Below are 13,275 nucleotides of genomic sequence, written 5' to 3'. Positions count from 1 at the left end.
AGACATCACATCACGCATCGCATCAGACATCACATCACGCATCACATCAGACATCAAATCGCATCACACACCGCGCGTCACATCACACATCGTGCGTCGCATCTCTCATCGCGCATCGGATCGCGCGTGGCATCGCACCGCGTCGCATCACGCCATCACGCATCGTGCATCACACATCGTGCATCACACATCGTGCATCACACATCGTGCATCACACATCGTGCATCACGCACGGTGCGCGTGAAACCAGGAGCGGCCACGGCGGAGTGAGGGTCAGCAGCGTGCCGGACTTGCGATCCGGAGGTCGCCGGTTCGATTCCAAACAACAACAATACTTTTTGTGATTTATCCACGAGACGGATGACTCGTGTTCACGAGGGTCCCGCTGCCGCCGCTGCTGCCACCGCCGCTGGGTTTTGATTCACACGAGAGGTTCTTTTGGCCAATTAATGATGAGTTGCGTTCATTTTGCATGCGGGAGGAAACCAGAGCTCGCAAGAGAAAACCCACGCCGGGCGCGATGGAGCAACGCTCTATCCCCGTACAGACGGTAACAGACGGCGATTTGTCCACTTGCTCCACTGCCGTCTCCTGGCGAGCCGGCAGAGACACCACACCAGTGACGATTATTTGACCCGGGACTGGGCCTCCCCCCCACCCCGAGGTCGACGCAGCCTCAAATGAGTGGCTGGAGCGGTGTGTAAACATCGCCACCAGGGAGACAAAGGTGCTCGGGCACCGTGCCAGCTTTCAAAGGCGCTACTCGCTAACAGCACTTGCCCCAAAAGTCTGTTCAGGCTCTATGGGAGACCTTTGCCTTTGTTACGAGGAATCGTAACAGCGGGCGGCGAGAAAACCCCAAAATTTACTTGAGCTTTTGTTTAAAAAATAAAATCAAGTGAAAAAATCCCTCGGGCTGCCAAAGCGCACCTCACCCAAGGTACAAATCCTGCAACGCAACACCAACCCCATACGTGGTGGAGTTTTTGTTCGTACTTTACGAACAAACATATTTTTCGAGGCGCTGTCGGGAGTGAGTTTATGGCGAGGGAGTCTTGAGAGCGCAGGGAGCCCAGCAGGGCCAACCAGGCACGGGGGGGGGGCCGCCCAACAGCCCGGAACGTCCAAGCGGCCAGCCGCATACAGCACCACGCAAGGCGTAACCCGTGCGAGTCAATTGAGCGCGGTCGCAAGAACTTCTTCCCGAATTGAGCCCCCCGCCCCTGTCCCCCCCCCCCCCGTCCCCCCCACCTCCTCTAACGGCGGTTACAAACGCGCGTATCACGAACAAAACACGATCGATCGAATGAATGGACGAGCCAACGAGCGAGCGAGTGAGCGAGCGAACGAACGGCGCCTTAGTAACCGTGGAGACCACCCGCGGCGTCGCCCCGTCGCCGGGCACGGCCGGCGACGGGGCGATCGGCGTTGCCGAGCATGCCGCCCGCCCGCCCGCCCGCCCGCCCGCTCGCTCTCCACCGCACAGCGCCGCGCAGGGCGCTCCCCCCCCCCCACCGCCGCCCACCGCCGCCCCCCCCTCCCCCACCACCACCCTCTCTACCCCGAGCTCCCTCTAATGGAATGCAATTACGCGACCAATATTACATACCTAATCCCCGGGCCAGTTATTAAAGGAATGTTAATGTCATCCGTTATATAAATGATATTTGATCGTCGCTAACGAACGGCGGCGGCGGCGGCAGAGCCAGCGCTGCTCTCCCCGCCTAATTACAGGCGGAGGGAGAAGAGGGAGCGAGGGGCTGACATTTCGCTGATGCGAAATTGATATAATTCACGTAATAACGCCCGGCGATATCTGGAAACACAGAGCGCGGCGCGGAATGTCATCGCGGCCGATTTGCGGGAACGCCATCAATCCTCGCAAAGTCCAATTTGATAACAACACTCGGCACTGAGCCGTTTCAACAAACTATTAAGGCGAAGCGGGCCCGGTCGGCAGCTTGGGATTCCTTTCGGCTCCAAAAAACGCCGACGGGAAACATTTGCTCGGGAAAGGCGCGATCGGCCGCGGGCGACTCCCAAGTCTTTCGCGTGGGATTCTTATTTCTTCTTTAACACGTGCGCCGGGTTTCGCCCCTTGCCAGAATCGCTCGCTCGATCACGTCGCTCGCCGCCAGTAGCTTTCTGGATTTAGTTTGTCGTCCTTCCCACCCCCCCCCCCCCGGCACCTCCGATTAGCACGGTCGGCTACGTACCATTGCGAAAGAAGTTCAACGTACACGTACATGCGTAGAATCCGGCCACGGCGAGCGAGGCCGACGTGGCCGTGCCGAGGCCGCCTCCGGTTGCTCACGAGCACGGGAAGAGGCAGCGGTGGGAGTCGGGGCATGGAGGAGGGAAGATCGCGCAGACGCGACACGGAGACGGGCCCCCCCCCCCCGTGCCCTCTACTGACCGGTGGGGCAAGAGCCGTGAGCGAGCACCTATTAAGGCCAGACCGGTGCACAAGGGGGTGGGGGGTGGCCGGTACCACGCCCGACCACCCCGTCTCCCCGGTGCTGCTATTTATTTGGGATAGAATCGACCCCGGGGTTCGTGGCGCACTGCGCACACACGCACACTCGTCCTTGCACGCACAATCAAAGACAACGATCCCCCGTATAGCCTGAACAGATTGTTGGGGCAAGCGCTGTTAGCGAGCAGCACCTATGAAGCTCGGCACTTCACACGAGGGGGTGGGTGGCCAGCGCCGCCTCCGGTCGCTTTGTCTCCTGTATGGCGATGTTTACACACCGCACCAATTACACATTGGAGGCTGAGTCGACCTAGGGGAGGCCCGGGACTGGTTCAGATATTCGTGACTGTTATATTGATCGTGAACTCGGGTCGTTGAGTTTGTAGCGCAGTGCGCTAACCACTGCACCACCGCTCCTCACACCACAGCCCTCTCTGGACCGATTTGCACGCACAAAGATAAAGATCCCCCATAGAGACTGTTGGGGCAAGTGCTGTTAGCGAGCACATACAATCGCTCACTCGCACGCACGCACACACTCACACGAGTTCACGCGCGCACACACGCACAAAGCTAAGGAATAACCGCGCTGGGCGCTTTCCATAACAGGGCGCTCGGAGGCATGCGCGGCACTCTCGGCGCGTCCATCAGCGCGTTCTCATCTCACGCGGCACCAGCGCCGCGCTACGCCGCTCGTTACAACATAACTCCGGCGTCATTAATTGGGCCGCGACGGCTGGGCGGTGTGGGGGGGGGGGGGGGGGTAGCAGAGGGGGGAGGGGGGGGGGGGGATCGTTTCCATTCCTTCAGGAGCAAGCAGCAGCAGCAGTAGCGGTGGAAAGAATTTTGTTATTTTTTTTTTGGGACCAAACAAGCGTGGGGGCCGGAGCCGCGATCGTTGCGAGCGTGGAGCGCGGTTCTTCCGTCGCGATGGGACGCGTGGCGACGATCCGTTAGGATTCACATTGAAAATAAAAATATATATGCATAAATAAACCTAGATTCCTTATTTTGTCCGTGCGGTGAGAAGACCTGTTGTCGGCGTGACGCGTGAACAGTGGTTTGGCGACACCGCGGCACCTTTGGTTTCGCACCACCGATTCGCAACGGTTGGCTATGCACGGTGCCAAAGAAGTTCAGCACGCATACGTCCGTACCGCAAGGTGGGGGGCGGACCGCTTTGGCGATACATCCTCCCAGCCGCTTTACGGCAACGACTCGCCAAATTCTGCACCCGACGTTGATGGCCAGGTACAACAAAACGAGAGCCGACAGCAACGGGACGAGGATCGACGGCCGAGGCGACGACCGTCGGACGCGGGCCCTGCCCGAGGGCGATAGCGACGGACGCGGGATTGAGCTCAAGCTGCCAGCGTTTGCCTTGCAGTCCGGCGAGCGCCGCACTCCCCCGGCGCTGACCCGGCATCGCTGACCCCGCGAGCTAGCGCCGGCCCCGCGCGCCAGCGCGTTGGGAGCGAGCGGCTTCGCCCCGGCACCGCGGTTGGCGCATCGGCTGGGGCCACGTGAACGCGCGCGCAGGAACGGCGACCTCGAGACGACCCCACGACCTCCGACCCCGGAGAGTTTTGTGGTTTTGTTTGTTTTACTTTCTCTCCCCCGCCCCCCACCCCCGTTTGCCGGATGCCTATGGCTGACTCTCCCACTTCCACTGCGCGTGTGTGTGTGTGGGTGTATATATAAAAGACCGCTTGTGTTGCGATCGAAACGTCGTAGTTTTTTGTTATTTTCTTTGAACCTATCTACGTGACTTTACCGAAAGACTCAAAGAAGATGAATTCCTGCAGTCACGAAAGCTTTAAGTCAAGATCCCCCACATAGCCTTAACAGACTACAGAAGAAAGTGCTGTCAGCGAGCACCTATGAAGGCTGGCACGGCACATGGGGGGGGGGGGGGTGCCAACACCATGCCCGGCCTTCCTTTGCCTCCCCAGTGGCGATGTTTACACACCGCACCAGGTAATCATTGAAAGCTGAGTCGACCTAGGGGAGCCCCAGGACCTTTTCAGATAATCGTCACTGGGTGTTGGCCATGAGCGGGAATCGAACCCGGGTCGCCAGGTTCGTAGCGCAGCGCGCTAACCGCTACACCACCGCTCCCCACTATACACACTCACACACAGGTAGGGCAGGATGGTGCTCGCGAGATGTCTGTACCTGGAGGATGGTGTTGGCGAACAAGGCTGCAGATGGGTGATAGTGGTTGGCAAGCTGCAACAACAAACACCAACATACAAAAAAACAACAACAACAACGACGTTAATCACCAACAACTGAGTGCAAGGGGGCGGGGGGCATGGGGTGGGTGCTTACCGTCGTTTCTCATGCGCGCGGAGCTCAAATAAAAGATGACACCCAAAGGCGTCGCGAACGTGGCCCGAGACGGCCACGACGAGTGGATTGCTCGATAGCCCCCCAGTCGATTCGGGTGGTCACCACCATCATTCACCGTCGCTGGCCACGTAAGGAAACCGTGAAGCCGGCTCCTTCCGTCCTCGGTCGCTGTGCGGTTCGATGGAATTTGTAAGGGTTTTTTTTTTATCTATCCAGGAGAGCCACGAGTAGGAAATTTTTGTTTTTTCGCAGGGGTGTCCTGCAAAAATGTTTGGTTTTTAATAAATGTTTCCAGCCATTTCTTCTGCTAGCGTATGTGTGCCACGGTGGGGAGATGTTAACTACGTCGCCTAATATACAGGAGGTCGTGGGTTCGATCCCGACCCCGACGCCTATATATGTAGAGTTTGCGTGTCTCTCTCAACGTGTATTTTTCTCCGGGTACTCGGGTTTTTCCCTCCACATGTAGAATCAACGTGCGTTTATAGAGTAATTGGCTCCTATCAATGTCCACGTGATGACGAGCCACTTCGTTGAGCAATCATTGGTGATCGCCAGGTCGCTTCTGAAAAAGAGCAGCATAGCTCGGTGGGACCTTACTAGGTAAAATAAAGAGTTTAGTTTAATATTAACACCCGATCCCCGGTACGGCTGGAAATGGATGGCGATGATCCCACTTTCTGCACTGCCTTCTAGCGAGCCAGGGATACCGGCACCACGTCGACAGACTTTCACAAGAGGCATGCCTCGACAGCGCGCCACGGGGTTACAGGGTGCCGGTTTGGGCCGCGGCGTGGCTCACCAGACGCAGCTCCCAGAGCGACGCTTTGTCGGCGGAGCAGTAGAGGGGGTTCCTGTGCGTCGGGTCGTACACGCCGCCCGTGCGGTCTCCTGCTCCCGCACGCGAGACACAGGGAGACACGGACACAAGAAGAGAGGTCAAGAGCTGGCGAGCACCTCTCCCTGCAAGAAAAAGTGACGACGGCGAATTTGAGGACGTCAATAATGCCGACGCCGACGACGATGCTGATAACGATGCTGATGACGACGATGCTGATGACGACGCCGACGATGCCGAGAACGACGCCGACGATGCCGAGAACGACGCCAATGACTCCGCCGATGACTCCACACTCACCCTCCCGGTTGCGATGGTGAACCCAGGAGGCGCGTGCGGACGAGCCAGCGCGAGCGGGCGCTGCGCTCTTCCCGTCCTCGCCCTGCGCCACAGCCTCCGGGTTCGACTCCGTGACCCCGGGCTTTGAGAACGCGCCGCTCGCCCCCTTCGCTCGCTCCTTCCCGTCCACCTCGTCCTCGTCCTCCTCCGCCGCGTCCTCAAAGTGCTCCTCGTCGTCGGAGTCCTGCGATTGTTGGAAGCCAATCAACCCGCCCGACCCCCCCCCCCCCCGACTCGCTGTGGTAACAGTCGCTGACAGTGCTTGTACCCGTGGCTGGGTGGCTAGTTGGTTAGAGCTATGGCTGGCTAGCCAGCTAGCCGGCTAGCTAGTTGAGGGAATTGCTAGTAATAATGGTTGGCTGGATACCTAGTGTTAAGGGTGTGATTACTGCGAGTGGTTGCCTCGTTGGTTCGGATGTGTGCAAGTACTAGTAGCTAGTACTTGCGGTTGGTTGGCTATCCAGACATGAGTCTCATTATCGCTGGCTGCTGATTGGCTGTGCGGTTCGGGTTCGCGTCAAGCCGGCTCGAGCGTCTGGCTCGAGTGTCCGAATACGATCGGGAATTTTACAGCAAAACCCAAACCCACTTGGCCTTCCTTCCCTCCCTCCCTCCCTCCTCCACCGCCAACGGCGCCATCGGTCACTTGACGAAGCGACCCGCTGGTTTTTCCTCCGTCGTTCTATAGTTGCGCGCGTAAAGCGCGCGGCCGCGTGCGTGCGTGCGTGCGTGCGTGGGTGCGTGGGTGCGTGGGTGCGTGCGTGCGTGGGTGCGTGCGTGCGTGGGTGCGTACGTGCGTCAAGCCTCCTTCCTCACCGCGCGCGTGTCCAGGATGGAGCGCAGCTCGGGGCGCATGCGCAGCACCTCGGAGACGAGCAGCAGCGCGGCGCACACGAACGCGGCGCTCTGGGCGCACGCCACCTGCAGCAGGCGCTTGACGAACGCCTTGACGCGGCGCGCCACCACGTCGGCCTTCAGCGACTTGTACAGCAGGTTCAGGAACATGCTGGGCTTGGACGACGACGACAGGCCTGGGTCCAGCAGCTTCCTGCGAGGGGACGGGGGGCGGGGGGGGGGGGGTTTGAGTGGAGGGTGGAGGAGGGGGCGGGGGGGTGCGGACAAGGGCGAGGGGGGGGGCGAGGGCAGTGGACGTCGCAGGGGCGGCGATCGGCTTCACGGTTACGCTCTCTGGAGCGGAGCGCGTGGGAGGGTGCTGCCCCCTGGAGTGTGGACCGGAGAACCATTGAAGGGATCGTAAGAAGTAGTTGTGATTTCCACTGAGCTAGATAGCTCTTTTTTCAAATGAGAGCTCAACAAAGTAATCCATACTCTTTGGTTCTTTCGGTAAAGTCACGTAGGCATAAAATAAAATAAATTAAAACGCAAGCGCCCGTCATCAGGTGGGACAACCACAGCAAGAAACAATTGCTGAGTATGGATCCCTGCAGTCACGAAAACTTCAAATCTAGATTCAACAAAGTGACTTACGACGTGGAAATGTACAGCAGCCAAATACTCCCAACGCGCATTTCTAAACGCACACCACCCCACGAGGGATCCAAACGTATCCGCCGTCTCGCGGCGTCACGCTTAACATGCCTGCACATCGCGCGATGCCAACAGCGCAACTGGAATAAAAAACGTGTAAGATAAAAATACGCGTACATATTTTTTTAATTTGCTCATTTAAAAGCGGAGTTCGCAGCACCGGCAAACGGCGTGACGACGCAGCGCGATCGCGCGGACGAACCTGTAGAGCGCCGAGTAGTAGCGGTCGGAGAGCGCCTGCTGCGAGTCCATCACCTGGAAGAGCAGCATGAGCGCCTGCACGCCGGTGTTGAACGCGGAGACCTGCGCAACGCGAAACAGCGTGTTCAGCTGCTCGCTCAGCGCCCCGTCGGCCAGCTCGGCGTAGGGGTAGGCGCGGTTCACGCCGCTCAGCAGCGCGCCCAGCATGCGCGAGTCCACCTCGCCCTTCTTCACGAACGAGCGGAAGAACGAGAAGTAGACGCCCACGAGCCTGGCGGCGAGGGCGCCCTCATCGTGGCTCAGCGCCACCTGGTTGAGGAAGCACACGCCGTAGTACTGCGCCTTGGCGCCCACGTTAGGCCGGTGGAGCAGCCGCTCCACCTCGCGGCAGACAACGCCGTTCATGTTGGGGTGGCGCGCCAGCAGCCCCTCCAGGAGGTAGGCGGCTCGCGACGCCACCTTGTGCGCCGGGTCGCCCAGCTTGTTGGTGAGCAGCGTGAGCATCGCCTTCTCCTGCTCGGGCTTGCTGCCCAGCAGCTCGTGCGCCGCGCCCACCGCGCGCAGCTTCGTCGCCTCCACCGTGTCGTGCGACAGCAGGTCCAGCGTCTGCGCCAGCTCGGCCACCTGCCGCTTCAGCCGGTGCTCGTACAGCCAGAGGACGAGGCGGCGATCGCGCGCGTCCTTGTTGCCGCTGCTCAGCTCGTCGAGGCGGTCGAAGGGCCGCTGCGAGAAGTTGCGGAGCTTGCGCCCGTCGGGCAGCAGGTCCGAGACGAGCAGCTCCTTGAGCGTGTCGACGGCCATGAGGCTGGGGCGCCGGCTGCCCTTGGTGCGTGCCAGCGACAGCACCGTCTCGATGCAGCTCAGGTTGTGCACGGGCGCGTCCTGCACCAGGATGGTCGCCGCCGCCATACGGTCGGCGAGCGTGCCGGCGCTCGCCACCGTCTTCATCCACGACGAGCTGCCGCCCTTCTGGTTCTCGCGCCGCGTGCGGTACAGCTCCACTTCATGGTCCAGCAGCTTCTCGGCGAGCTCCAGGTGGCGCCGCACCAGCTCCTCGTCCTGCTCGGCGGCGTTCGTCTCGCTCGTGTACTCCATGTCATGCCATTTCCCGCCGGGCTTAATGAGCAAATGCTGGCGCGGGGTGAACGCAAGCGCGTCCGCCTGCTTGCCCTTCCTGCCGCCAGCGGCAGCGTGCGTGCTGCTTGACACCTCGTTCAGCTGCAGCGGTTCGCGAGCCCCATCCCTTTTCTTGGCTGGCGCTTTTGCCTCAGCCGTTTTGCCCAAACGGGTAACCGCACGGTCCTTAACCTTCTCTCCTTTCGCCTTCACCTTCTCTTCTTTCGTCTTCACCTTCTCTTCTTTCGTCTTCACCTTCTCAGTTTTCTTACTCTTCTTGTCCACCTTCTCCTTCTTGAGCTCCTTGGTGGCGCCAGCTTTGCCTCGCTTCCGGACGGCGTCTCCCTCTTCCGGAGGCCGCCCCCCCTCCTCTTCTTGCTCCTCCTCGGGGGTCTCGTCCATTCGATGTTCGTGCTTGTTGAAGCCGAGCGACTGGATGAAGGTGCGGAGCTCTCCTTCCTCCAGATCATCGATGCCCTGGTTCTTCCCTCCATCCACGAGCTCTATGCCATCGTCCAACGCCGCCAGCATGATGTAGTCATCCTGCCGGGGTCAACAAAACAGGCACGATGCAGAGATTAACGCCACAGCATAAAGCGTGGGTGCAACGATTCACACTCGCAGTGACTGGGCGAATTGCAGCACTTCATGGTCACGATTCGTTGAAAGAAATTGTTATGTTTGAACACTGGTGAATGGATAGTGGCTTACTGGGTCAAGTGAACACAGTGCACAACATACAGGACTGATTAATCTCTTTCTCTCTAAGAAGCCAATATATGCCCACCGTTTCTGCAGTGTCTTGAGTGACAATAATTAAATGCAAAAAAACCCGAGATAAATTGCAATCGTCTGGTATAGCTGAAAATGGGTGTATAAAAGTGCAACAAACTTCTCTTATATGAACACGTGATTTACGACGTGACACGTGATTTACGACGTGAATCGCAGCTTACCAACCTCGGATAAAATGCATGAAACATGTTCAGTTCAGCCAACTCTAAACAACAGCCCACTGAGCCTCAAGACGAATTTTCACGAGGCCCCTGCATTGGTATGTTTGGCCCATTTTTCTTGAACAGTGTTTTGCGTGCGAGAGAAAACTGCACGGCGCGGTTTGTTGGGGCCAAGTGCTGGGGCACAAGAAAGAGTGAGGATGCAAGCTGTGGCAGTCACAGAGATGAAGCTGTGTTGCGGTGGATGTGGGTTTAACAAGGAAAAACTGGGTGAGAAATGAAGCGAGGGGAAGACTCAAGGTGATAGAAATCACAGAGGTGAGAGAGAAAAGGCTGGTGTGGTTCAGTCACGTGGAGAGACAACAGGAAAATGATGTGGGTCAGAAGGTGCAAGTGATGCAAGTGGAAGGAAAGAGATCAAGAGGATGGCAGAAGAAGAGGGTGGGGGGGCGATGTGGTGCCATCGGACACGGTGGTCCGAGGAGCGGAAAGAGAGATGGAGCAAGACAGGGAAGTATGCAGAAGGTTGGTAAGGACAGCGGACCCCTCATGAGTGGGACAAACGCGTGGGAGAATAAAACTGCACAGACGGGTTGACGAACACACTAACTGAACCTCCCTTCTGGGAGGTTCACAATTGTGCGTGATGCGCCAACCGTTGTCTCCACAGCGTTGGATCACAGGCATGCGGACGCCATACCGCATCATTGTTTGGAGTCTAAACTATTACCGCATTCGCCAGACTATAAAAACGCTCCGGAACATAAGCAGCACCCCATATACTCTGCTGATGAGACACCCGAGTGTAGAAACCGCTGTGGAGCTTGCTTCTACTGAATCACTGCTGCTAAAATTATTCACACTCTCAGAAGAACTTAATAGTTGTACAGTATATAAAATCTAGTTATTTTTTTATTATAGACAGTTAAATTAATGAGACGTGTCTGCTTATATGTTATTTATATTCTCCACAACGACGCAAACGATTACTTTGTGTCTATGATTTTGTGTCTGATTATACACATACATAAGACGCACTCCTCCCGCTATGTTGTGCATTAAAATACAGGTGGAAAATTCGGAGACTACGGAACGTGTAGAATGAGACGGATATTAAATATTAACCAGCACGCCAAAAGCAAACGAACGCCACCTACTCTACGGACATTGTTCCACCCACACAACCACGCGGTTCACACAAAATCTTCGGAAGCACCGCGGGGGGGAGGAGCCTCTCGTCGCCTCGCCTCCCCGGCCTCCCCTCACCTCTCCCGGGTAGCCGAGCCAGGCATAGCCGAGGCTCCCCTCCCTTACGGTGTCTAGGCCTAGGTCGTGTTTTTTTGTTTTTGAAAGTTCTTTTTTATTTAACGTCACCTTCTTCCCGCCGAGTCGCATGACATCGTTGAGGTTGAAGTCTCCCTCCTCCGCGTTTCCATCGCTCTCTGCCGGAACGCGAGGCTCCGCGGACCCGGCCTGCGAACGGTCAGCGTGGTGTCCCTTGCGCGCCGCCATTGCTGCAGGGGGTTACGTGGGGAGGCGAGGTCACGTGGGGCGGCGGGCCAGTCACGTGCTCCCCCACCCACGTGTGGACTTCACATTTTACACTGAACCTTTAATGATCATTGATCAGAATTAGAATATTGATTTTTTTGTAACGCTCGTTGGCAGCGGTGCACAAGCACAGTGAACGAAGAAAGTTAAACGCATTCGTTAATAACAACACTATGGCCTTAAAAGTAAAATATATATAAAACGTGCTCTGAAGAAAGCATATTGCCCGAAACGTCGCCTATTAGATTTTTTTTTACGCGACACAGTTACTGACGAACGTGTTGAGGATTTTTTTGTTAATCATCAGCCATGGTCAATCCACTGCTGGATAAACGGATGATAGTGATTTGTTTTGGAGAGAGCGCCCCATTAAACCGGGACATCTCAGAGTACTTTAACGCAAAATAACGATTTAACTATTTTTATTTTACCAGGTCAGGCCCACTCAGCTGCTACGTAGGTATTTTTATTATTTTATGATTACACGCTTTTTATTAACTCACTATGTTATTGTATTCTCAAATCTTGTAACTAAATTTTAACCCACTTCCCAATGTGGTATCAACTGCAAACTTGGTATGCTTATGTCATACTGATGACAATACTATATTATATCATTAAAAATAAAATATATTTTTTTTAAATTCTGTTTTATATGTTATGTTTCGGCTTGGGTCTAATTGTCCACGGTCAACTGACGTTGGCTGTAAATCACCACGGTCCCTTACGTTACGTTATGGCAAGCTTCGGGGCCACTTGCTGGAGTCGTGGAGTTTTTCCATTACTAGTACGTTTCATTAAAGCGTGTTTTAAAAAATAAGTCTTTTGAAATATTACTTATTTCAGAAGCGACCTGGCCACAAATGATAGCTCAACGAAATGGCTTCTCATCACGTGGACATTTAAAGCAGCCAAATGCTCTAAACGCGTGACGTTGGTTCTAAATGCAGAGAGAGAGAAAACCGGAGGACCCGGAGTAAAATCGACGCGACCACAGGGAGAGAAACACGCAAACTCCAAATATACAGCAGGCATCAGGGTCGGGATCGAACCCACGATCCCCCGTATACCAGGCGAGGCCAGTTAACATCTCGCCACCGTGGCGATAAGCGGCGACTTCCATTTGAAAGGGCACCCCCGGTGGCAGCTGCCCCTGTGCGGCACAAAGGGTGACTCAGCAGCAAGGCCTGAGGTTGAACTTTAGTACAAAGTCAATTGCTGTTCTGCACTCCCCAACCTTCACCGACCCGTACTGACCAGTGTGGTGAAGTATGGTCAAATAACCCCCCCCCCCCCCCCAAATGGCCTGCACGGCGTGGGGAGGCCCTCATCCAGCAGTGGATTGACTCTTCATGTATACGCGTGCATGGCTTGGAGTGTATTTTAGGGATGTTAAGGACGCTTTCCAAACATCACAAGGCAGGCAGTTGCCTCTTTAGAATGCGCCTTGAGACTCCGGACTCGCTCGGTCCTTAAATGCTCTGTAACTCATTGTACTATGAAATGGTCTGCATTCTGTAATGTTACTGCGTCTACAACTTTAGAAATGTTCTCAAACAATGTGACTCTTTGAGAAACGCTATAATCGAGAAGATTTACTGCACAGTATGCATCAACATATCACCGCGATACACTCAATGGCGGGGGAATAGTGACGTAGTGGTTAGCGCACTGCGCTACGAACCCAGGCGTAGTAATTTAAATCCCACGCACGACTAACATTAGGCGGCGAGTGAGTGCTAATTGTATCTACCGCGCCCTTCACCAACCACCTCCTTCACCTCCTTCCGTTCCTCTCTTCAAGCCTCACCTCTTCTACACCCCCCCGTCACCCCTCCACTCAATGCCGTCCCTCCCCCAGAGCCATTCCGTGACCCCCCTCCACGTGCCCTTTGTTA

General features: G+C 56.2%; 1 protein-coding gene across 1 annotated transcript in view; it reads right to left on the bottom strand.

Moving 5' to 3' along the window:
- CEBPZ (CCAAT enhancer binding protein zeta) overlaps positions 1 to 11,400 on the bottom strand; it is a 37,496-nt gene extending 26,096 nt beyond the window's left edge. The window contains exons 1-6 of the mRNA XM_032964057.2: positions 11,201 to 11,400; positions 7,756 to 9,413; positions 6,822 to 7,053; positions 5,967 to 6,189; positions 5,631 to 5,719; positions 4,652 to 4,705 (exon numbers count right to left, since the gene is read on the bottom strand). Coding sequence (XP_032819948.1) covers positions 4,652 to 4,705; positions 5,631 to 5,719; positions 5,967 to 6,189; positions 6,822 to 7,053; positions 7,756 to 9,413; positions 11,201 to 11,338 — 2,394 coding nt within the window. The 5' untranslated portion in view covers positions 11,339 to 11,400. The remainder of the gene's footprint in view (positions 1 to 4,651; positions 4,706 to 5,630; positions 5,720 to 5,966; positions 6,190 to 6,821; positions 7,054 to 7,755; positions 9,414 to 11,200) is intronic.
- Between the last annotated feature and the right edge of the window lie 1,875 nt (positions 11,401 to 13,275).

Source organism: Petromyzon marinus, chromosome 31 (genome assembly GCF_048934315.1).
Source record: "Petromyzon marinus isolate PM22_M1 ecotype Great Lakes invasive population chromosome 31, UKy_Petmar_22M1.pri1.0, whole genome shotgun sequence".
In the NCBI taxonomy this organism is placed as follows: domain Eukaryota; kingdom Metazoa; phylum Chordata; class Hyperoartia; order Petromyzontiformes; family Petromyzontidae; genus Petromyzon; species Petromyzon marinus.
Note: the sequence above shows the minus strand (reverse complement) of the source record. Positions and strands in the feature narration are given on the sequence as shown.